The sequence below is a fragment of the Periplaneta americana genome, chromosome 4 (assembly GCF_040183065.1).
Source record: "Periplaneta americana isolate PAMFEO1 chromosome 4, P.americana_PAMFEO1_priV1, whole genome shotgun sequence".
Taxonomy (NCBI): Eukaryota; Metazoa; Arthropoda; class Insecta; order Blattodea; family Blattidae; genus Periplaneta; species Periplaneta americana.
In genome coordinates this window covers 325812-351361 of record NC_091120.1, presented here as the reverse complement: position 1 = coordinate 351361, position 25550 = coordinate 325812, and the positions used below count along the sequence as shown (strand labels likewise).

General features: G+C 36.9%; 1 protein-coding gene across 1 annotated transcript; it reads left to right on the top strand.

The window, feature by feature from the left end:
- Positions 1-5680: 5680 nt before the first annotated feature.
- Positions 5681-25172, top strand: LOC138697500 (uncharacterized). Its single transcript, XM_069822795.1, has 6 exons — positions 5681-5810; positions 8955-9046; positions 13139-13196; positions 13273-13358; positions 19253-19406; positions 23300-25172. Exons 2-6 carry the CDS (start codon positions 8969-8971, stop codon positions 23377-23379), a joined length of 456 nt encoding a protein of 151 aa, XP_069678896.1. The 5' UTR covers positions 5681-5810; positions 8955-8968; the 3' UTR covers positions 23380-25172.
- Positions 25173-25550: the final 378 nt, after the last annotated feature.

Sequence of the window (25550 nt, the reverse complement as noted above, 5' to 3'; positions counted from 1 at the left end):
TCTATTTCTTCACTTACAGACCCTAGAATAAAATTTATTTAGGAAGTTTTAGAGAAAATATACAAATTTAACCCTTTAACATGAATTTTTTTTTTTAATTTCTCTATATTTCGGAAGGATTTCGATTATCACCGATATGTCTCCCGAAGCCTCAAATTCCGCTACAGTTTGGCACTCTATTCACATTTCTGTTTATAGCTTACGAAATGGCTAATCAGTTCTGCTATCCAGGAACGTCGCTAAGCAAACATGGGTGTTGCTGTGCAGCTTCCGAGAAGACGAGATAGTGCCGTTCTCTCACTTGTAAGCCAATCGCTTCTCCGCTAGGGGACTTCGCTATCATTTCCGTGAAAATCGTTTGCGTGGGATAGAGATGCGATAGTGATTGATTTTTTTATAGGATTTTTCTAAACGATAATCGGTTTTTGTACCAGGCTTTATGAGGCTACAGTGCAATTGTCCATTCATTGACAACACTAATAAGACAATGAAATATTGTACTTACAATGATCTCATATTATCATTAAAACTGTTAACAGTGATCACGTGCACAGCAGGTGCTACTCTTGAAACACGTCACTTTATTACTTTTAAAGATTAAAATAAAATTTGGATAGTTGAAATCGAATTTAGAAATAACTTGCTAAGAGGGATGAAGTTACAGGAGAATGGAGAAAGTTGCATAACGCAGAATTGCAAGCATTGTATTCTTCACCTGACATAATTAGGAACATTAAATCCAGACGTTTGAGATGGGCAGGGCATGTAGCACGTATAGGCGAATCCAGAAATGCATATATATATATATATATATATATATATATATATATATATATACATATATTCAAATGTATTTATTTAATACACTAGGTTTACACCACATTAGGTATTGCAGCCCAAAAGAGCAGAAGCTCGTGCTCGGGCGCAGATATAGAGTGTTAGTTGGGAAGACCTTTGGGTGGCCGAGACATAGATGGGAGTATAATATTAAAATGGTGGGATATGATGGTAGAGAATGGTTTAATCTTTCGCAGGATAGGGACCGATGGCGGGCTTATGTGAGGGCGGCAATGAACCTCCGGGTTCCTTAAAAGCCGTAACTTAGATAAAAGCACGTATTTAAATATATTTATATTACTGCCTTGTGTGCAAAACAAGAATATCAGTGATGTTATTAATTGACAGTTGAAACACTGTAATATTATACAGATAATCATTGCAGTTTGAAGTGTGAAATGAGAAAGAATTAGCTAAAACACTTGAAGATTATCCTGAACATCACTTATGGTAAGTACATGTTACTACGTAATTGAATGATACAAGCCATTATTAAACTCTTCATTCAATTATCCCATCGCTTGCGTTCATAATCATACCAGTCCAGAGTTTTCCCCTTAAATATTGCTTTTTTCGAAGTTCACGCTACATTGGCAAGAAAAAAAAAAGCAGAGGAAATTCCAGTTTTTCGTTTTAGCAGGATTGCGACAAAATTGTAAGTAACTGAAGATATATAAAATATATATGTGTAAAAATGTCTTACAACAAATATTCCTGCTAACGTAACGTTACACTCCACAGACACGGCATGTTCAAACGATGCAGTCAGGGAATTCACCACGTTTGTCCGGAAGTACTGTCTTCCTCCGACGAGTTTAGCGCTGGACCTGAGGTATTCTTGCCATCGGTGCGGGGGGTTGCAGGTAGATTCTTTTGTTGCTACAGCCAAGCCGAGCCGAGCTCAATTTTTGCTCAAACATCTCCCTGATGTTAACTATGTTAATATTAATATTATATGAATTACTCATATTAAATATTTCACCGTTACAAGTCATTTTAAGGAAACATGCTACGGAAAAGATTTGGTTTTATTTTATTGGAATTTTAGAATATGTGTGATTGGTATCGTGAAAAACAGATTCCTATAATGTCATGCGAAAATCATTTGTTGGTGATATCTTAAAACACAAATCAAGTAGTTTTACTTCTCATGTGAGTTCAGCAGTACAGTATATTTAAATTGATTACTTTACAAATTTAATTCAACTGTATAATCACTCAATTTTATAGTATGATTCTTCTTTTCATTTATATTATTGTAGTTTTATTATGATTTTCCTTTTTATTTATTTTATTGCATTTGTATTTCTGGTGGTGTTAATGCCTTAACTTCACCAGAATAAATAAATGAATAAATAAATAAATAAATGAATAAATAAATAAATAAATAAAATTTTCTACAATACTTTCCTTCTCTGAACACGTAAGTACGAATGGTTGTATCTCTATCTCGCCAAAAATACGTTAGAAAACTAATAGGCATACTGCTCTCGTAAATTGGGCGAATGTTTTCAGTATGACTGTACTTCCTTCCAGACTGCCGCTGTCACTGTTCCCTCCCACTCCAGTACCGCGCTAGACTAGTCGGAACCGCATTCCTCTCAGCACTAAACTCCTCAGAGGATGACAGTAGTCAAATTGGAACCCACTGTAGTGAGAAAGAAACGTTGGCTATTGTCCACAATACAAGACACCATCGCATAGCCGCTCTGTCTGGTAAGAATTACCAAGTTCCTTGCCTTGCTACTGACGGAGCCGATATAATTGCCACTGACAAGATGAATACAAGAGACTTCATCATACACCAGAGGGTGGGCCAGCAAGCAACTGCTGACTTGGAAAAACCAACGATGCCAAACTTCCAACAAAAATATAAAATTCACAACTTCTCCGCCATTGGGTTGATGATTGGAACTCGTGACATCATTCCAAGACAGTTTTTAAGTTTCATTAAACATTTAGTATTACAAAGCAAAATTGTTTAGATATAGGTCTTCTTGCTTCAAAAGGTTCTATTGAAATATAAACAACCATTTATGTAGTACGAACTGGAGACCAAATTATATAGACCTCTTATAATTCCTCTCATGATATCATGTATGAGCAAATTGAACCTTTGTCACTGTTACATTACTGTATCAAGATATTTAATTTATACAGTAACCTATTCTTTGTCATTTGGGCAGAAAGAATGTTAAAATCATTATTTCACTTCCAAAGCGTCTTCAGATATCCTAACTCCAATTGCTGATGAGGTATGCGCGGCCTAAGTATGAAGTCGCCTGCTACTACACAAGAAATATAAAATAGAATTCAATGTGATCTTGGCCCCAAATCAACGGCATAAAATTAGACTAAGAGTATGAATAGGAAACAGAGAGCTTAGTTTCTCCGCTACAGTTGCTATTGTACGTAAATACTCATGATACTGTTCTGTTTACAATATGAGTTTCCCACCCCTGTATTAGAGTATCCCTGTTGAAACTGGTGACATTAATCATTCAACATGAAATTTGTGAAGCTCTTAAACAACACTTGGTAAAATACAAACTAATATTACTAGAACCATAAAGGTAGCGTTGCCCTACACAGTGACGTCGCCAGGATCAGGGCAAGGGGGGTGCGGATGGGGTGCGAGATTTAAAAATGGGGTGCGAGTTGTAAAAATGTGGCAAATAAAAAATCCAAAATGTTCTGTCATGCACTTGCGCGCATACTATAATCTGTTTATTAATATTACTATGTGTTATTATTATTATTATTATTATTATTATTATTATTATTATTATTATTATTATTATTGGTCAGCATATCCATAACGATATATTAAGGGACGTAGTTTTTTCACATCCAATAAATTGTTTGTTTTTGTTCTTCAAAATAACTTATGCCTAGTATTTTTTAATAAATTGCCCTTTGAGGTGCGGAAAGGGGTGCTCCGATTTTTATGGGGTGCTTGCGCACCCTTTCGCACCCCCCTAGCGACGTCCCTGGCCCTACAGATCACAGACGAGATTTTCAATCAAACAGTAACGAAGACGTCAAATGCCATACTATCCCTGTAGGATAAAAACACTACAACGTTCATATCGCAACGTAAAGCAAAATGCGACTTCAGACGTCATAAGGTTGAAACTTTAACTTTGATCGTAGCTTGATAGATGAATGACTTCTGTTCTGTTTCCTTGACTACGGATCGTCGAATGTTTTGTGTTGACTGTAAATAAATAACGGAGACATTTCAATTAAAACCAGATTGTTCTTGTAGGTAAAAATATGAGTGAAAGTATTGGAACTGATGATTTGCCTGAAGGAATTCTTTAAAAAATGCTTTGCAAGACAAGAGGTAAGGAGAATTTTACTCTTTAAGCTTTTGCACGCTAAAAATATTTCATGTGAATCTTTCCACGTCCATCTCATACCGAAATCACAGATCTGCAGCAACTGTTTTAACACGGCCCCCTTGTATAATAGTAATTTATAATGTAAGACAGTAAAATTAGATTTTATACGCGAAAGGAAAGGTTAGCGCATAAAAATATGTTTACTCTCGTGTGCTACACAATATTTTATGCATTACTTTACCTATATGAACTTAATTTTAAATTGTACGCCTTGTCTTTGTAATGACGTGTTGTTCACATGAATGAATGTATGCATTTTATTGTTTCTAATGTGTTGGTTGTCATGGAGAAAGTTATTTCAAACCTTTTAACTCACTGCTCTGAAAAAAGTCATTGTTTAGGTTGCTAAGGACGGTGAAATAAAGTCCAGTTTAGATACCAGCCATGGATAAAGATAGTGATCACTGAAATAAAGAAAGATTAAAATAGATTTATTCATTGATATATCATCGTTATTGTTGGAATTGCCTATATGTATAAAGAGAAGATATCCTGGCTGGCTGGGTGGTTTCTTTCCGGGAATGCTGTGATGTACATAACCTCTCGAAATGTAAAAACAAATGAGGATGGAAGCGCCAACGATGCCCAGTGCAAATATCAGCAGCGCTACCACCAGTACCAGCTTCCCTAATTCACGTCACATTATAAAGTCATTCTTGTTTGTCAAAACCGTACACAATATGCCACATTATTGCACCAGTGCTGTAAAATATTACCATGCCGAGTAAAACGTAACTTGTGCCATAAAATTAATATTATTAAAACATTTTCCATGCATTAATATTTGCATTCTTCATAGACCTGATTTAAAACTACGCATCATTACAAATTTGGTTTTATAAAGTCAACACTGTCTCACGCAATAAAGTAGGATAACATTATAGACTAATTTCATAATATAATTACTATTACAGGCTTCCTATATCAGTAATAGAAAATCGGATTTCATGAAGTGTTGTAAAAAATAAATGGTAACCCAGCTATGAGCAAACAGACATATCTGATGTTAAATAGGCCTATGAAAGGAAGGATGACAAATGAAGTGGATACATAATTCCGAAATTTTGGGATGCCTTGAAACGCTGCTACCTGCACGACACATGTTCAGAGTTAAGAAGCAAGATGAAGGAAACACGAGCAACAAGGCAAAACAACGCGTGCCTGCGGTACTTTCTCAGTTCTTCGTCATTTCATCCATTTTCATCCTTGTTTGAACATATATAAATTAAAGAATTTTCTACGCATACAAGATCAAAAATGTATTTCGCTTGCTGCTTGACATGGTTTTTATTCTGTCAACACATGCTTTAAGGTTATTACTATGTAACGAAAGCCTCTAAAGCAGTATTCGTTTTATTGATAAGGCCAGTTGCATCTGCAGCCATGTGGCAGGCTTGGCTAATGCAATACAGTACGCAAGCCTACACGAAAGAAAAAACACGTAATCTTCCTCTCACAGGAAATGGGGAAATACGGGAAGATAACACGTGACGCAATACGGTAGTAGCAATATATACAGCCCGATCAGTACTCGGCGGATTATCGTGAACAAGGTGACCAGGTGATAAGGTGAGTGTTACTGTAGTGAAGCTGCAAGGACCAGCAGTTCGTTGTGTGGACTGAAGTTGTAACTTTGCGTTTAAGTTCATCATCTCCTTCTATGCACCAAGGCGAAAACTAATGCATAGAGAGAGAGAGAGAGAGTGTGTGTGTGTGTGTGTGTGTGTGTGTGTGTGTGTGTGTGTGTGTGTGCGCGCGTGCGTGCGTGCGTGCGTGTGCGTGCGCGCGTGTTTCCAGGCTTCAGTTTTACTATTAGTACTACTACTGTCACTCCGAAGTAAAACATAAGCAAAATTTCGAATAATAATTGTACACCCTTGCTAGAGTTAAAAGGTAGAAACTGGCTCATGAATTCTATACATGGAAGCATTACGTATATTTAAAAAAGTTGACACAATGCATACTGTAGGTCCAGTAGCCTATTACCAAATCTAAACATTTATTCTTCACTATTTCGAGTTCTTTGTTCGCATCATTTTCTGCTGTATAACAACTACTTATCTTCGGATCTGCTTCTGCTTTGCTTATATTTCCCCCAAAAATCGTGTAAATTAGAAACGAATATAATTTGCGAGTGTGCCGTACACCGCACGTAATAAATTTTGTGTTTCATAAATGAGAAGAGACTAATCAAAACGTAAATTTCCACATAAAACGAATTTTTCAGAAGAGACAAAAATGCGTATTTTCAAAAATATTTGTAGTAGAAAGATGAATAAAATCTTGCTTTATTGTACTGGAATTGAAGGTGAATCAACTACATACTGTATCTCAATAAAAAAAATCAAAAGTGCATAAGATGTAACACTATTTAACTTGGACAATTGCGGTTTGGTGGACATTTGCAAATTGTAACAATCTTAGTTTAGTAAGGAAACTCGAATTATTGCTCATTTTATGTTCTATTGGCGATTAGTTTTTGTTGCGTTGTCTGTCTGGATACTGTATGAACTATGCTGCCAGTGACTTCTTAACTTTTGATGCCGGAATTTAAACAACTTTACTGTGATCAAGACATACACTCTCATTTCCCAGTGTACGTTTTGATTAGTTGCTCCTCACATAACTGTGTAAAAATGGATGGAACAGGAGAATTCTGATTGCACAGATGTGTAGAGAACCTGCCATCTATCGGAAACCACTCCAAACTCAATTTTGACCGAGCATGGACAATTTACGTTTTGATTAGTTGAGCCTCAAATGCAGCACTTAGTACAACTTCTGAATTCAGTTGCGCGACTTACAAGTCTTAGTTAAACCAGTTTTCCATTAACGGAAGTCTTATTGTATATTAGTCATTTTCTGAGCACAACTCGGCAACTCTTCAACGTCCGCTCTCACATCCGTGGACGCAGTAACAGCAGACTGTGCAGTTCTCAACTTTCCTTTGACTAAGAAAACATAGGCCTACTGTATTAACGAATATTAAATAAATAAATTAGAAATTACAACATCAATGTTAGAAACAGATACACATAAATACAAGAAGGCTGATGTATCGTACCATATTTGAGAATGAAGATAACGGCAAGTCCTACAGACTATACACACAGTGCATCCGCTCTTGCATCGCGCATGATGTCAGGCGTGGCAGAGAGGTATACGTCAACATTACCCTAAACCAGCGGTTCCCAAGCTTTTCGAAGGCGCGACCCCACTACCGAACTGGCAGAGTACTTAACCCCATTCTAAAAATAAAAATCCCTGTAAAATAGAAAACAATTATTGTTATTTTACTTAAAATTAGTGGATGCCACCCAAATAATGACCAAAATAGAATAATATAGTGTAACAATAATACAAAATATTACATGAACATCATTTCTAATAGCCTACTTGCTGATATTTTGAACATTTAAACATTGAATAATAATATGCAAGGCCAAGATGTTAACATAATAACAGCCAGGGATAAAATCAAAATATTGTTTAAGAAATTTTATTTCTGGTCGACATCACTTGACAAAAGGAATGTACTAATGCATTCCAGAACTCGTGGGAAATTTAGTTACATATGATACGACAAATACTGAATTTGTTTTTGCGAACATGCGACTGCACAATTCTAAACAACAGTTTTATGGATATTTACCGGAAGACACCCAAAAACCCATTTTTAGACAGTTGCGTTCAACTGACTGAAATTAAAAAAAAAATAAGGAAAAATCCGATTAAATGTGTTCGTACCTACTGATGGAATACTGAAACTAGTCTTTCTTAAGAGTGTAGGTCAAAAGAATGCCGAGCTTACAAAAGAAGCTCTTAATTTTTTTTATAATATTTCCAATTTCATATGTACGCAAAACAAGCTTCCCCTTTATGATTGCCATCAAAACAAAGATGAGAAATCCCATCGAACACAGAGTCCAGATTTGACAGCTACTTTCTGAAAAACAGCATATTTGTCGCATTAATAAAATTATTTTTATTTTAGTGCATAACTACTAAAACTTTCTTTTATCTCAATCTTGAACGTTGTTTATGTTTCTGGACACACACAGTGAGTGTGAGCTTTGTTTCATTTTTTAAATCATCTCATCTTGACCGCCGCTCTAAGCTACGCGCTAACATAGAAGGAACTGAACTTTGCTGCATATTAATCTCCACTGCCGGGCAGCGAGATATGTACCCTGGAATTTGTCATTTTACTTTTCTAAGCATTTTTCACAAATAAATATTTTATAGTGCAAATATTCTTAGGAAAATAATTTTCGTGATTGTGTCGAAAAGCGCGGATCCAACATTTTGGTGGTCATTTTCCTTTACGATAAGTTACAATTTCAATTTTACTACTTATTTAGGAAAACTGTACCTAAATAAATAATAAAATCCTGAACAATTTATACATTCTGTATTAGATATGCCTACAGTGAATTGACACCTGATTGAACATGGAATGTTTCATTATCTTACCCATAAGAACATTTATATTGATATCTCTAAACTTGCGGAGTGTCATTCAGTTGTGTGGCAGACGGTGACATTTGCGAAGTCTAGATTGTTATGTGATCTACATTTTATTTTTCAATTTCCTTTGTACTTGATCAGCAAAAGACATGATCTGTGGAAAGGCTATACAATGTAGGTGATAAGAGGGATCCTTGCAATCTCCGCGGAGTAATTTTATTGGCTAGTCTTCTTGCACTGTTGCAGGACCTCACAGCAAGATGGTGGTTATGCTGAGACAGTGCTGCTGCGGCTGTTCGCTCAAGACGGGCAGCATCATCATCGGAGTGCTGGAACTCGTGAGTACCCATTTCATGTTCATCGCCAGACGTCTAGGATTAGGCGGGACAGTTCCACTTCTACGCATTTTCTCCCGTTGTCCCCTCAAAATCTTGGGGGAAGTTTAAATATCCCGCTGTAGGGAAAGACATACATTTTTGTAGCAATGATCGAGATCTCATATTTTCAAAATGCCACACCGACGACGACTGACAAACAAATCAGTTACTTCCGGTTCTTGTGCACGTCGTCGCGTGTTGCGTCTGTCTAGAAGCGCGATTCAATCTAGAAATTTGAGTCAGTAATTGTTTTTTCTGTTCTGAATGCTTCACAATGACGAAACCTAAATTATCTATACTAATAATAAATCTGTAGCCGAAATTTTTCTGGTAATTTTCGCTTTTCCAAAAATAATTGGTCCTAACGTATATAATTAACCACACTGAAACCGAAAATCGCTTTTCTGACATTTTTTTCTGTCTGTCTGGATGTCTGTCTGTCTGGATGTCTGTCTGGATGTCTGTCTGTCTGTCTGGATGTTTGTTACCTTTTCACGCTATAATGGCTGAACAGATTTATATGAAAATTGGAATACAAATTAAGTTCGTTGTAACTTAGATTTTAGGCTATATGGCATTCAAAATACTTTATTTGAAAAGGGGGTTATAAGGGGGCCTGAATTAAATAAATCGAAATATCTCGCTTATTATTGATTTTTGTAAAAAATGTCACATAACAAAGGTTTCTTTAAAAATGATTTCCGATAAGTTTTATTCTTTGAAAAATTTTGATATAACTGATATTTAATGAGATAAATGAGTTTTAAAATTAAAATAATTGCCATCTAAGGCGGTGCAATGAAATAACAAATGACTTCCTCTATAAGGGACCTTGGACAACAACAAACGAAAGATATTAAACATAGCCTAAAGAGAATGTTTCTGTGTTTGTATGAAGTAATATCGGAAGCTAATTAATTGTTTAATTATTATTTCACCATTGGAAAGTGTAGTTTCTCTAGATGGACATAATGCTATAATGTTATTACAGTAACGTCTGAGTGAATTGAGGACAGGTAAGATTAAAATAGCTTCTTATGCCCAGAAAACTTAATAGGCTATTTTGTACATTCATTAAACTATGGTTGCATGTAATAACAAACAAGAAACATGTTAAAGGAATTGTCATTGCACCAAATGAGTGGTCTCTGGACCAAAATGATCGCATTTTAATTATTTAAATACAATTTAAATTAAGCAACATATTAAACGATTTATCCTTCTATCAAAAACGAATGTTTCCTGGATCAAACGTCCTATTTTAATTATGTAATTACTTTATATTTATTTCTAACGGGTGCAGCGGAGCGCACGGGTACGGCTAGTAATTAATAAGGCTTCACAGACAAACTATCCTTTTATTATTAAAAAGGCAATTTCCGACAGTGATGATCAATGTCAAACCTGCGGTGCAGCATTCAGCATCTGACATTTGCAATCCATTAAACACAAATCGGCTGAAAATAGTGCAGGATCAAGTGGAGTGTTGGCAAGTTTTTTAAGAGTTCTACATCTACAAAGACTTAGAAATCGCAGCTTCTGAAAGCACATGGGCTTTTCGTACAGTAAAAGAAAACCAGAATTTTCGCTCACATGACTGCACTTCGAAACTGGTTCAAAAATGTTTTGAGCCCAAATTTAGATGTACTCGGACAAGATGTGGACGAATTATTACAGAAGTAATTGCACCTTTCTCCGAACAACAAGAGAACCATCAACTGGGAATACACACCGTTTTCCTTTGTCAACTGATGCGTCGAACCACGGAAATATAAAGCTGTTTCCTATCGTTGTTCGCTTTTATGGTCCCTACATTGCAGCTGGAAGTCAGTCTCAACCTGGTGGAACCTCGAACATCGTTGTGAAATATTTGAGTGAAGGCTGGTGAAGAACGACTTACAAGTAAGGTTGTTGGATTTTGCGGTGACAACAAACAGTAACTTTGGAGGTGCAGCACGAAATGAAGTGAATACATTTAGAAAACTGAATAGTTTTGGGCAATTACTTGGAACAGGATGTGGTGCGCATAAAGCAATAAGTCCGCTCGTGATTATCTACCTACTGAGTGGGGAGTGAAATTGTGTAGCTTCACTCTTATTTTTAAATCTACACAGTAAGAATTCAAGAGCTGAAGGAGTTTTGTGGATTTGTGTCCATAGATCAGCCTATAAGAAAATCTTGGGTGCAGTAAAACCAGGTGGTTGGCACTCATGCCAGCAATGAAGAGGATTCTGGACATGTGCCAAGGCTTGAGATCCTACTTCCTTAGCCAAACAGTGTCCAGCGATTTTGGAACGTTTTTCCCAAGATCCACTTTCAGATGTATGATTGAATTTTGCTTTACACAAGCTAGTACATTCCACAGGGTGGTACTGAAGACAGAAGGTGACCAGATTTCTGCAGTAGATGTTATGGAAGCTAAGAAAGAACTGAAAATAAATTTCTATGACAAAATTTCAGGAAAGTTTCTTCCATATAAGGTAAAGATGCAGGTAAAGTCACTTGAAGGTTTAACAAGTAAAAAAGACATTGAAGAAGTGGCTGGATCATTCTATACGACCGCAGTAGAATATTTACAACAGTGGTCAGGACACTTAAATGATTTAAGTAATTTTCAATAGGCGTCTATGAAATGTGTTCCTAAATAAATTTATAAGTGATTTGTGCTGAAATGTAGGCTCTCAATTTTTAAACCTGTCAGAATTTCACCTTCTCAATTTGTTCCTCCAAAAACATTTATCAGGATTATGGCAATTGTCCCATTTTGAACTTCCCAAAAATAGTCAGTTTAGGCTTACCGCTTTTGCGGAAAGATCAGCGCAATTTTTGTCGTTCATAAGTGCCTTCAAGCACTTCTGCTGATCATCTCCACAGCACACAGTGATCTAGGGGGACAAAAATCAATTTTTCACTTTCTGATTTCGGCACAAATTAGTGGTTTTGACTGTACAGAGAATGTTAGGGTGCATCCCTTTCACAACTATGTCAGCTATTTGTTACTTGTAGGTTAATATAAACGTTGCCTTATCGTTCCACTGCGAGTTCAGTCTTCGTGCAAAGCGCTCTTTCTAAGAACGTTTAATTGATGGTTATTATGTAGTGCATTTGATTCACTTTGGTGGAATGCAAGTACGTTTTCTATGATAACATAGACTATAATAAATGTTCATTCTTCTTAATTTTACTGTCTATCACAAAAACGACAGCAAATATAGCCTACAATTCAAAAATAATTTTGAAGTTTTAACGAAGCTTATAGTAAAGAGACTCACAAAAAACTTTAGCCATTATATTATATGTCACTTTTTGTAACGGCATCCGTTCATTAACGATGTCCAAAATTAATTTTTTCTGTGTCGCGGTGTGTAAGTTCGGTCTTATTGCTGTTCGTTCTCTGTAATGATGTTATTTGGGTCTTATTCCTTGTACACATGGCTTAATGTCAGCTACATTCTTTACAATAAAATACAAATTGTTATTCTTTTTAATTTTTACCCTTTCTCACAAGAGTATTTTTAACACTTGCATACATGAACTTTCAAAATAATTATGAACTTGCAACGAGAAATGCGATAAAGAAACTGACACAGACTGAACAAGAGATAAGTATTTTATTAAGTATTATTGTTGTGACGGTTCTGATTTTTGTTTCCTTACGCAAGCACGCACAATTAACTGGAACTGATCATGTTGAGTCGCGCGGTAGTCCGAGGTCAGGCGTTTTGATGACGAGTAAGAAAGAGACGCGCAATTATGCAATAACTGTGTTAGGTTTCTAAAATTGTCCACATGAAATGAAACTCAAAATTAAATCTTGCATAGAAACTGTTTTATGGGATATCAGGCGCCACAGTGTGAGAAAAATAATTTGCAAGACTTCAATCATTTCCTGGCAAGCTATTCTCCGTCTTTTCTTCTTTGCACTCCATTTTTTGTATCGTTTTTCTTTCCTTCTTCATTTCTCTGTTTCTTGTCTCTTCCATTTCATCATTCTTTTTCGCTGTCCTTCAATTATGTTATTCTTCCTTTTTCACTGTTTGATTGTACTTGCAGATTGCCGGTATCAGCAATCTGGTGGTTGGCATCACCTCCGCTTCATCTTCATACTCGGGTGAGTACCAACAACGTCTCCTCCTGTGCCTCATGATGATGATATGGCAATCCAACAGATGTATGTTTTGTTGCAGACGTTGAGGGGGCAGCCATCGCTATCGCAGTCTTCTCCGCCCTGTTGATCGTCGTTGCAATCTGCCTCATCACAGGAGCTGTGAACGTAAGTCGGTGGGATTTACCATCATTTGCTTAATTTCACTTTTCTGCTGTAATTAGGCCTAGTTAAAATTTAGGCTCATTACAAAATGTGAAGGTATGTTTTTTGACAATTATGTTTACATTCCTTATATAAGGTAACTAATAATAATGTGTTAAAAATGTATTTCCTTTTGTGGGATGAGCCACTTCACCTAAACACCATCGACGTGATACGGAAAAGTTCGCAGTACGATTCTTTCCGTATGCAATGGATATTCACGGCATTGTTGCGTGCACATAATATTATTACTTATTATTCTTTGCATTCTGACATGGTCCGCAGCTCTCCTCACCCCTCCTCTGAGCATGTGACAGCTTCACGTGATGTTCAGATGTTTTCGGGGAATCACAATCGTAGCCTGATGCTTTGAGCTGCACTGTATTTGTCTTCGCGCAAGAAAATCATAATGAATGGCTAATGCCAATCACAATGAACAATTAATTGACCTGAGAACTTCAGTTGTCATGAAATTAGTATTAATGAAAACCCAAGTCTGTGGTGTGTTTAGATTCTTCGATATACAGCAGCACTTCTGGTAAGTATATTGTCTGATTAGCCAGATTGCTGTACGTTATCAATACCGAGTCAGCTCGTACTTTTATAGGCCTGTTGTAGAGCCGATGTAAGGATGAACTCAATTATACTGCAAAAACATGTCGTCATGGTGACAACTTGCTACAAGTTTTATTTAACGTCAGTCTCGTGTTTATTTCGTATGGAGACCGTTTTAGTTCCACGAAGAACATGTTCATTAATAGTACATTATGCAACGAGCCCATAATGATAATAATTAAGACGCGAGTATGTTTGTATATGAAACGAGCGCAAGCGAGTTTCATAATTTTCATACGAGCGTCTTAATTACCATTATAGGCAAGTTTCATACGACTTTTTATGCTCGACCATATTTCTAACTTGAAATTATTCAGAAGTATTCATTTTATTCGTATCTGACTGGAGAGCGGAAGTGACCTTGTGCATACCTCGCAAATTGTGAGATGTGCGCAGACGCGAAAGTATTGATTTTTTCCGAGGAACAATAATGTCATTGACCTTGATACAATCTGGAGACTAACAAACTAATTTTGATATAACCTGGAAATTGATTTAGAATTAAAAAACGAGATGACAAATTGAATTTATTTGAATATTATTTACAATTAACGCTAATTATTATAGTAACAGAACACAACCTTCAGCGACAGTATTGGATTTCCAGCCTCCGTGACGTTTCCCTCGTTGTCTTTCGATTGCATATCCGAGAATAATCGAAAACCTGAACTTTAATGAATAGGTGTACTTTAACGACATGCATTAAAGGACTGCTACCAGGTGTATAATTACTACATTTCGGCATGGTCGAGCATAAATCATACTATAATTATGTATTTCATAGAAAGCAGGAAACATTTCTCTAACACCTGACGGTTACTGTATGAGTATGACCAACAGCACATCACATCAGCGCCGAATAGACTACGTGTTTCTTAATCCGGTCTCTATAATAATTACATTCTCGCTATTTGCTTTTCAAACAGCTGGCAATGTTCTATGACTTCACTGGAATCACACATTCAAGTTGAGTTGCTAGACAAAGACTGTGCTATCTGTTACATGCAGCACGGGTTTGCGTTCCTTCAGGCGTCGCGTCGCTCAGACTGTACAGATGAGAAGGCCTCAGACAAACTATCTTCCCCTTCCATACCCATTGCTCATATAGCCACCAATTAGGTAACAGGACAGGTCTTGCCTCCTCTGCTATACCATAGACCAATTTTTCCGTCGACGAATAATTTACACACGACTATACTCCGATTTGTCTGTACGAACGCAGTGTGTGGACAAACCCTGTACCAAGAATGCCACTCCCAGCAGGTAAACCGACTTATCTTGCGATTAGGAAATGAACGTGATAACAGGAAACTAGCGTTTGCACTCTGCACGATACATCGCACAATCAGTATTACAAATTATGGTTACAGGCTATTTCCCTCCAGGGATGAAAAGTGGTGTAAGGAACTGAGTAGAATATGTATGGCAACACTTTGCGTGATTATTAAGCTATCATCATCATCATCATCAATATGATTACTACGACTAGTCTCTGTAAAGGCCCATTCACAATGAAAATTAAACATAACCGTAACATAAACACAGAAGTTTGCGCCCAGGCTATCAAATGGGATCATTCACAATGATTCACATAAGCATCAACATAGGCCTAAACATTACCGTAAGACGTTAACATGAAAGTTTGCAAAGTCCAAACTTTCATGCTTATCTTTACATGATTTGCAAACCGAACACAATCGTGGAGCGCTGAAGTATACAACAGAACATGGTTACCAAGTATGTTTGCTGTTATGTCTATGTTCCCATCGTGAATGATGGTATGACTTCTTGATTTTACTGTAACGTTAAGTTAACGCTTACGTTATGTTTAATTTTCATTGTGAATGAGCCTTAAGACTGGAAACACGAGATTTGTCAAATTTACTGCAGGCCTTATACCGTTTTACAGTGGCGCCAAATTTTGAAAAATTTTGGTTGGGCTCAAAATTTTGAATTACAATAAAATATCAAATTTTCCCTTACATGAATCGTGATGTATGTCTATTCACAACAATGATATAAAATATAGAATGACAGAAAAATTAGAGATCTGACAATCTTTTTGATAAGTCGATAAAAATAACCGAATATAGCCAGTAACTTAATTAAACCATGATAAAGAGTTTGTAGTCCTGTGAATAACAATATTGTGATTAAGTTGTGAATTTAAGTTTACAATTAACTTTTTTAATTTACGATTCGACTTTGCAATCTAATATAAAACATTAATGAGTTGTCTTAATAAGGCGCATGGAAACTTAATATTCTGGCCGTTAATGAAGAATGGCAACAATGGCTTTCAGGAAAATACAAAATATCGTGTGTTACAACACGCCTTTAGAACTCTGCGGCACACCGACGACGCTGATATAACTTCTGCAGTTGCGAGCGTCGTTAAATAAACCGTAATTAAAAAAAAATTCAACATACGTAATTGAGGTTGCTGTTTGTAAAACAGCTGACATAGCAAACAAATGTCGCAGCTTATTGAGGTCGTTTTGAATAAGATACCCATTTTCATGCAAATCTGAGTACGATCCAGTCGATCCGATCCCACTTTTAGGTGTATCGACCTCGAGACTCAGACCGTTTGAATCCCCGTTTTCATGGAATTTTCAATACGATAATCAAAGCTGTCTGCCAGCTGATCCGTGACACGGGCGGCGTGTTTCCAACATTTCGCGAACGGAGTCGGTAACGACTGACAAAATTGTTGACAGGGAAGGAGGTTTTAAGTTTAGTCGAGAAAAAAACCGAGCCAAAGCAATCGCCTGATTTTGCAATACTGGCCTTTTGCTTACATTCCCCTCCCTATTAACCCGCTAGTAGGACTGGCACAATATGCAGACGACGTCGCATATTGGGCAACACACCCCCAACTCCCCTCCGCTAGGAAGTTACCAAACGCAACACTCAGGCAGTATCTAAATTGGACCAACACGTGGCGGATCACAGTCAACACAGACGAAACACAGATATGCGTCTTCCGCCCAAAACTCCGGACTCGGGTCCTCCAGAACAACCCAATCACAATAGCCAACACTCAACTTCCACTCCAGCGGAATCTCACATATCTAGGAATAACCCTCACCTCCAAACTCTCCTGGACCGAAGTAGCTAAAGAAACCTGGAGGAAATATAACGCAGCCACCAGAGCAATGAGCTACCTAAGTGGCAACAATCGACCCGGTTGTATAACCGAAACACTCCTCCACCTATACAAAGCATTGGTTAGATCCCTATGCATACATCCCTCCATTTTCCTCGCACAAGCCCCTCCAACGACCCAATCGAAATTTGAAGCCCGCGAAAGAAGAATTCTCCGCCAAATCTTCCACATATGTATGCATGTACAGTGTTCTGCCCAAGAGCAGGTCTTTAACTGCAAACCCAGCATCACCCATTCTTCCCAATTTCTTGCTTTCCTATTAATCTCCCTATATAATACCTCAATGCTGTCTATCAACTGATATCTTTTACCCCGAACTCCTGTCCTGTTCACCATTCCTTAAGCATCGCAAATTAACAAATTAGGCATACACCAAAATAATTAAAACAAAATAAAATAAAATAAATAAATAAAACAATCACCGCACTCACACACCTACTGGCACTTATGCCAGAAATAGTGTCATACACAGTATGTAAATATATATTTATTATTATTCATGTACAATGGCTGGAGAGGGCATCCTGCGCGTATAAGACCCTAAAACGGCCTCTGGCTCAAAGCCAGGAAAGTCAATAAACATCAACATCACATCTCACGTCGGAGGATTTCAATGCCTCTGTGCGGAATCTTGGGCATTGCGATGTTGCCAGCGTGTTTAAACTTTCGATGCAATTATTTCATTAACCATACACTTAATCTGAAAAGGTATAATTTTTTTTTGTTTATTTTCATGTAATCTATCCCTCGTTTCAATGCGGAGGATTACATCGCTTCCACACTTTATATATACATATATATATATATATATATATATATATATGGTGTTTCCGAAGTGGTGTTACAAACTTTCAGGGATGATGGCCAAGGGCACATGTATCAATTTGAGACAAGGAACCATGGTCCGGAAATGACTGAGTCGAAAGTTATAAGCAAAAATAGTTGTGTGGAAATGGAATTGTAATTTGGCACCACGTGCCCTCCTTCCCTTAACTTTTGGAACAATCGTGGAAAAATGATATGGGCCGGATGTCTCCTACGTGGGTACTTGCCCCGATACAATCTGTGAGCTTGTCTACTGTTCCCATTGGCTCATCCGTATTCGAAAATCAGGTCTGCTTATTCCGCTCTCGTGTACTCCTCCATTTCACTAGGACTGATCGACTGGACACTGCAACTTGTACACATACACTGCTGTCTACAGACGTGCATATCAGGACCGACCATGTCCGTTACACATTACGCTATCTGCATTGCTTTAGTGTAGTTTCCTGTCCCCACCCCTCAGACAGCGCACTGAATGGAATACTGTAAGTAGACAACGTAAACAACGTCAGATGAATACAGTATGTGTAAGATGTACAGATAAATACACATAAATAAGGTGTACAGAGGAATAAAATTATTTCATTTCCACAGAACTATTTTTGCTTGTATCTTTCGACTCGGTCATTTCCGGACCATGGTTCCTTATCTCAAATTGATACATGTGCCCTTCGCCATCATCCCTGAAAGTTTGTAACACCAAATCGGAAACACCCTGTATATACATTTCAATGCATTGTCACTACATAGCTTCGGTGAAGAGCGTATGTTTGGATTGCATAGATACGTAATATTGTTAAATATACATTTATTGAAATATATTAATCTTAGCTCGAATGAATTTCTCATTGCATATGTGGGCAAAATACGGTGGCTCCTGAAACTGTTTTTTTTTTAATTTGTCTATGCCTGGTAAAAATAATCTTTCACTGCATATAACCTGCCTTTAAATTAATACTTCGTATTTACTGCTCGAAGACAGGTGTGAATCTCACAGCCTAAGTGACACCAATAAGCCATCACTCATAAGGCAACTAAGCCAGAAGATAATGGGGTAAGGTACTTCGTTATTACATCTAAATGGTATTTTGGACAAGAGTACTATTCGTGTTGTTTACTGACTTACACACAGTACTGGAGGGAGACTACTTCTCTGCAGCAAGAACTGTTAACTCGCAATCTGCTCTCCGTACTAAGCGAAGCTAGTATGATCAACGTACACCTAACTTAGTAATGCTTTCTGTTGCAGAGCAATGCGTTCCTGCTGGTACCGTGGATGTTGTTCAACTTCGTCTTCATGATCGTATACGCCGTGACAAACATCATTATTGCAGCGCAGAACATCGCAGATGGCTACCCGGAAGCAGGCGCCGGCAACATAATCGGCGTCGTCATATACGTGTGTAAGTAGCGCATGTCTGTGGCTCTCACTGAATTCCCGTCTGTCGCACTAAAACCACTGCTGGCTTGTGAATCTATTCGGCATGATGCACATAATAATAATAATAATAATAATAATAATAATAATAATAATAATAATAATAATAATAATAATAAAAATAAAATTGACTTCCTTTCAAAACAAAAACACGCAATGACGATTTCGTCCACATCTAAGTCGCGGTTTGTTATCGCGCAAATCAACTGTAATGGAATGATACCACTCAATATTCTTTGTGCGAGATCGTGCGTATTTGCTTGGTTTCCCCACAAAACCAATCCGCGGTAAGTCTAAAATTCCACATTCAGTATTCCCAACCTAACACACATAACAATTTCCCTCTTCTTACCGCTTAAGTGACATATTCATTTTACTGCTTTAGGCTTTTAACATATTATTTTTAGAGACGTTCAATATAGTAATAATTATAAATTGGACACTTACAACTGCAATTTCACCTAAATTGCACTGTTAATTATTGTTTTTAAATATTTGCAAAAATTAAGTAAACTCTACAACTCCACTAAAGTTACTGCATTCGTGATGCAAGTAACATTAAGGAAGTCGTGAAAAAATCAACAAGATTCCAGATGCCGATGTTATTACTGCAATAAGTTATATAAATAATATTGTTAAAATATTAAAATGAAAAATAAATCATTACATAACCTTACCGTTTGTTTTAAGTTCGCATTTGTAGACTGGGGGGAAAAAAGACAGACGTATATTTGAAGCAACAATGTTGAAGATAGATATTTTTGTTTTGCAAATTTGCCCTCATTGAACAGAAACCAAGATGGAGATTTCATTGCAACTAATTAGAAATTCCTCTTTCAGGTACGTAATAAACGATCTTCGCACAAAATAATGTACGATACACGAGCGGTATGTTTTCTTTCAATTCTCGGAAATTAAAAAAGCTCAACTAACGTTTCGCTTTTTCAAACTTTTCCTCGAACATGAAAACTTCAACATACCGCTCTTGTAACGCATATTACTATTGCTAAGAGTAACTGAAGATATTAAGCCCAGTGGAAGTTCTTTTGAGAAAAGTGTATAATAAGTTTTCCACATATGTACTAATACAGAGTTAGAAAAATTAACGTAGAAAGTAGGCTACTAGAGCGGCCTCGTGAATTCTGCTTCTGTAGGACGAGGACCGACCCAACATGTTTACATATTTTTTAAAGTTCATACGTTTAGTTGAAACTTGGAAGATAATTTTATTTTCTATTTTAAGTGTATCTTTTTTACGCATGACTAACTCGGTGGGTTTGTTAACTACGTCGGGATGTTTTGTGTTGAAGATCTCGATAAAGTCACGATGGCTTCGTAGCTTCACTTCCCAGCACAAATGACACACTGAGTGTGGCAGCTGGTCAGTGTATGAAACCAAATTTTGAGTGGTTGTCCATGTAATTATTGTGAACCCAGACTTTTTCTTCTGTGTGTTGGTAGTTTTCCCCTCCTTTCGCTTATCTTGGAGATCGCTCTGAGGACGTGGGGTGGACATAGCACTAGTTGTTGCGTCACAAACACCTCCAGTACGAAATTTCTTAATACCAAAATTAAGCAAAGTCCCTCGTCTTGTCTTCATATTGATATTTAAATCTGTATTCTTATTACTTTAACACTCGGGTTTTGAAACAAGCACTTAAGCGAATTTGCGAAGAGACTATTCAGTTCAGTATCGAGAACTGGACACAGATTGCCTTACTCTTCAATTTAAGTGAACAAATTTTCATTATGCTTCCCAGCTAGTAATATAATTGGTCACTAACATTATTTTTTGCAACACAGATGTCATTTCGTTCAGTTTGGAAAAGAGAGTTGTCGCGCCCTTGTTGTAATCGGCTTGGAGGCAATTTTATGACTGATCATAAACAGCGGTATTCCCTTTCCCGGAAGTTGAAAGATTTCTAAGTATGAAAAATTTCCGATCATTAAAAAATAAGTGGCTTGGTCACTAACTTTGCTACACAGACGTTTAGGGCCGTATTTAAACACATTCTTAGCGCGGGCTTCCGGTGGATGATCAGCGAACTAACGTTTTTCATATTCATAAACCAGTGTTAGCGATATGCTGTGTTATGAATCCTGTACAAGTAACCAGTCGATAGCCGGGGCTAGTTTAGCACGCTCGTAGCGCGGGCTAGCGAAATGTCTATGAATAGCATCCTTAGTGTTTAGAGACGATCTGGATCTGCACATTTCGACACAATAACGAAAATTGTTCTCCAAAGAATATGACTATTTCTACTATAAAATATTTATTAGTGAAAAATGCTTAGAATAGCAAAGTGACAAATTCCAGGAGAATATCTCGCGGCCCGGTATAATATTGGTGCCAGGTTCAGAAGCACTGGTCTGGAGTACATGCAGGAACCTCACGTCAGAATATTAATTATGATTTTGTAATGGGAATGTATGGTCACCATGTTTTGCAACAAATAGTGATATAGGCCTACTCCTTGCCACGTTTTCTACAAACACACTTTAAGAGTGAAAGTGACTGTTTGCACATGCTTCCGCGTGGTACATTTTCTCGCACTATGCCACATTACTCTATTAATATCAACAACTTGTATTTCTGACCCAAACTAGCCTAATAAAAAGGAAAGGATTTTGTGGAAAGAAAATAAGACTTCTGTTGTCCTGGAAACGCTTACGTCATATACGATAAACTGAACAATAGCCTATAATTAAACTGAAGAATGTGATTGAGTCCATTGCTATACACATGGAGAGAGCGTATCTACATTAACTACTACAGAAAAAGTTTATTATAATCCATGGGAAGAGGGCTGTGCAACATGTATTTGAAAATAACGTTATTTAGTTGTGCTTTATTATTATTATTATTATTATTATTATTATTATTATTATTATTATTGTAGGACTGACTGTTATTCATAGCTTCATTCCGTTCATTAGACATGCGTAAATGTTATAGTAAATTGTATTTATCCATCCTAATTCCTGTATAGGCGTTACATGCAATCCTGGGGATTTCAAATTCTTCGTACACCATTTCGCGCCATTATTCTGTCGATTACCAAGTTCGACATGAAATAGCAGATTCGACATTGCCGACACTATTTCTGCAGTGCTTGGGAAAAGTGACACAAGTCAGTTTCCACAAACCTTTTTTGATAATTTATTGACAACTTACACTGGTTTATGTCGATTTGATTTTTTTCTGTGTGAATTATTGTAATGGGAGAAATATTTATGTATTTTTTCCAAGCGAGCAGATGTTCCGTAAGTTGTCAGTAAATTATCGAAAGAGGTTTGCGGAAACTGACTTGTGTCACTTTTCCCAGGCACTGCAGGTTTGTTGGTGTGACTTTTAGGCTAATTATTTCAGCTTATCAGTGCGAACTTCTCTGATACAAGCGAAATGTCGGGCACCATCTTTCACTCCCGAACCTACAATTATTTCCACTTTTCGCCGAGACTTCGCAACTTCAGGCACGGCAGACTACTAGCGGCTATTAGTTCTAGCCTACGCGTTTTTCTGTCTTAAAGGATTAGAGAAGCAATAGCATTGGGCCCCTTATAACATTGTTGTTCACAATGTGCTGACTATGTAGCCACTAACATTCTCATCATTCTTAAATGTCAATTTTCGTAAACAGGAACAAATGTACTGGAGTTATTACACTTACCATAACGCGGATAGGCTATTTTGTGACAATGACTGTCACATCTACTCAAACCGTACATTTCATAAATGAATAAAATTATGAAGACAATTTTCAGAAAATGGAAGTTTATGTCCGTATTTAGACTCACAGTGAATTGTGTAGGTCTTCACAGTCCAGTTCCCTCACTGACAGTACTCTTCTCTTCCAGTGTTGCAGGTGTACTTCATACTGGTGGTGTACAGTCTGTTCAGGGAGCTGAAGGGCACCGCACCTCCAACGAACGCTTGAGACTCTACGAGATTATTTTGCAACACGTTCACCTAACATGGAGCAGAACTCGAATCCACGTACGATTGCCAGATTTTGAGATGGGAAATAAGAAACACCTTTCATCCACATTCGGTTTCTTAGAAAAAACATCGAGTGTATAAGAGAATTAATTCATTCATCGTTTTCTGCCTAAATGCAAGTCTTTCACTGCATGTTTCAATCTTTCCTATTTTGTGCCTTTCTTTTAGTCTCTGCATATGATCCATATATCTTAATGTCGTCTATCGCCTGATATCTTCTTCTGCCCCGAACTTTTCTCCCTTTCATCATTCATTCCAATGCATCCTTCAGTAGATAGTTTCTTCTCAGCCAATGACCCAACCAATGTATTACATATTAACTAATACAATTAATCTTATTATGATTTATGCATTATACATTGTAATTATTTATTACGTCATATAATTATGTTGTGAACTTATTCTTTCATTTTATATATTCCTATATTTAATCTGTATTTCTCACTTGCCGTATTTAACTATTTATTTATATAACATAATCTTCTTGTAAAATTCACTACAGTTTTCATCATTGTTGAATTATACAGAAAGTTAATTTTTATAACATTTGCAATATTCTATTCCATTCCATTTTGTAGCCATTACTGGAGAAAAGCTAAGCAAGAACTTTATTACAATATAGCCTACCTAATATTTTTTCGGTTTTTCTGCACCAGTTTAATCCATAAGATGCACTAATTTTTCTGGTACTGTCATACATGCTACTACGCCGCGCCAACCACACTGCAAATGTGACGTAGGTACTGCGAGCTGATTTGGAATTTGAAAACGGAACAGTTGGCGTACAGCACAAGACTCGCACCATGCGCGGAATAAAAAGAGCTAAAGCCGCATTGTTCCGGGTAAAACCGTACATCTGGCAACCCTGCATCAAGACCGCCTCCCCTATATCCAGTGGCTGTCAAGCTACTCAAGACATGAGAGTAGTTCCAGCGTTTTTCTCGTGAAAATGTCACGCATTCTGTAATGAAGTTTGAACTTTCCAGATGAATTACTGATGTATTATTAAGTTTGTGTTACTGTAGGACTTAGTGGTGTGCTACTGTATCACTTCAGGTAATTTAATAAATGTCGTGAATTTATAATATTTATGGAATATTACTGTGATGATGATGATGATGATGATGATGATGATGATGATGATGATGATGATGATGATGATGGTAGGCTATGTATATTTGAATTTGGAGCCAAGAAAAAAAAATATCGGCTGTTTAAGACAGTAAGAAACATTCCATTTACATTTTTTTTCTGATAAGCATCTCAAAACGGATGCGATGTTGGAGCACGTACACATTGCAACTCTCGAATCTGGCATGAATGCGGATCACTAGCATAGACAAAGTGACGACTAGATTAAGTATTATAATAGTAAAACGGAAGGGCCTTTTAAACACCCAAACAGACAATAAAAGGCAAGAAAAACTTGTCACTGATTTTTTCCCATTTTATATTGCATTGTTGCATGTACTATCTATATCTCAGTTTTAATTTCTGGCTACATTTTATTGTAACATTTTGAGTAAACGTTAAACCTGCTGTTACATTACAACCAAGCGCTTTTTATATTATCTGGCACGGCTTTCTGGTCAGCAAACAGTCTCTCAGTACAACTGAAGTTACTGAAACAAACTGCAGAACGGAAGAATCTTTTTGCTCTGTACTTCATCAGATTGATACTACGTGGAATTCTGTATATGTTCAAGTTAATAAACCAAGATTTTGATAGAACACTGTATACATTTTTCACTCACCACTAACCCTTTTCCCGAAAGCACACTTTCCAATATGTTCTTCCACATTTGATTACCTCTGACAAACAACTAAAGTGGGCCATAATGATTGTTACGTTCTGGGTGACGAAGAAGTTTTCTTAGCTACGATGATTGAATTACTCTGTAAATTTGTGGCATAGTGAACTGGTGCCAAAATCCAACTTGTTAAAATGGGCAAAGGTGGATCTGGCTCAATATCTTTGAATATCAACATTCCTGAAGGAGCTTTCAGATACCGAAGATAAATTAAATGTAATAATAAAATAATCTACAAAGAATGTACTGTATTATGTTGTTAAATTAAAACAGTTACTAAAGAGTGTGTAAGGAGAGG

What these genes read in the sequence shown, in the direction of transcription:
- LOC138697500 (XM_069822795.1), top strand. Translation starts at nt 8,969, where the DNA reads ATGGTGGTTATGCTGAGACAGTGCTGCTGCGGCTGTTCGCTCAAGACG. An exon ending in CGCTTCATCTTCATACTCGG is followed by an intron (nt 13,197 to 13,272) that starts GTGAGTACCAAC and finishes GTTTTGTTGCAG; the next exon opens with ACGTTGAGGGGGCAGCCATC. An exon ending in CGGCGTCGTCATATACGTGT is followed by an intron (nt 19,407 to 23,299) that starts GTAAGTAGCGCA and finishes CTTCTCTTCCAG; the next exon opens with TGTTGCAGGTGTACTTCATA.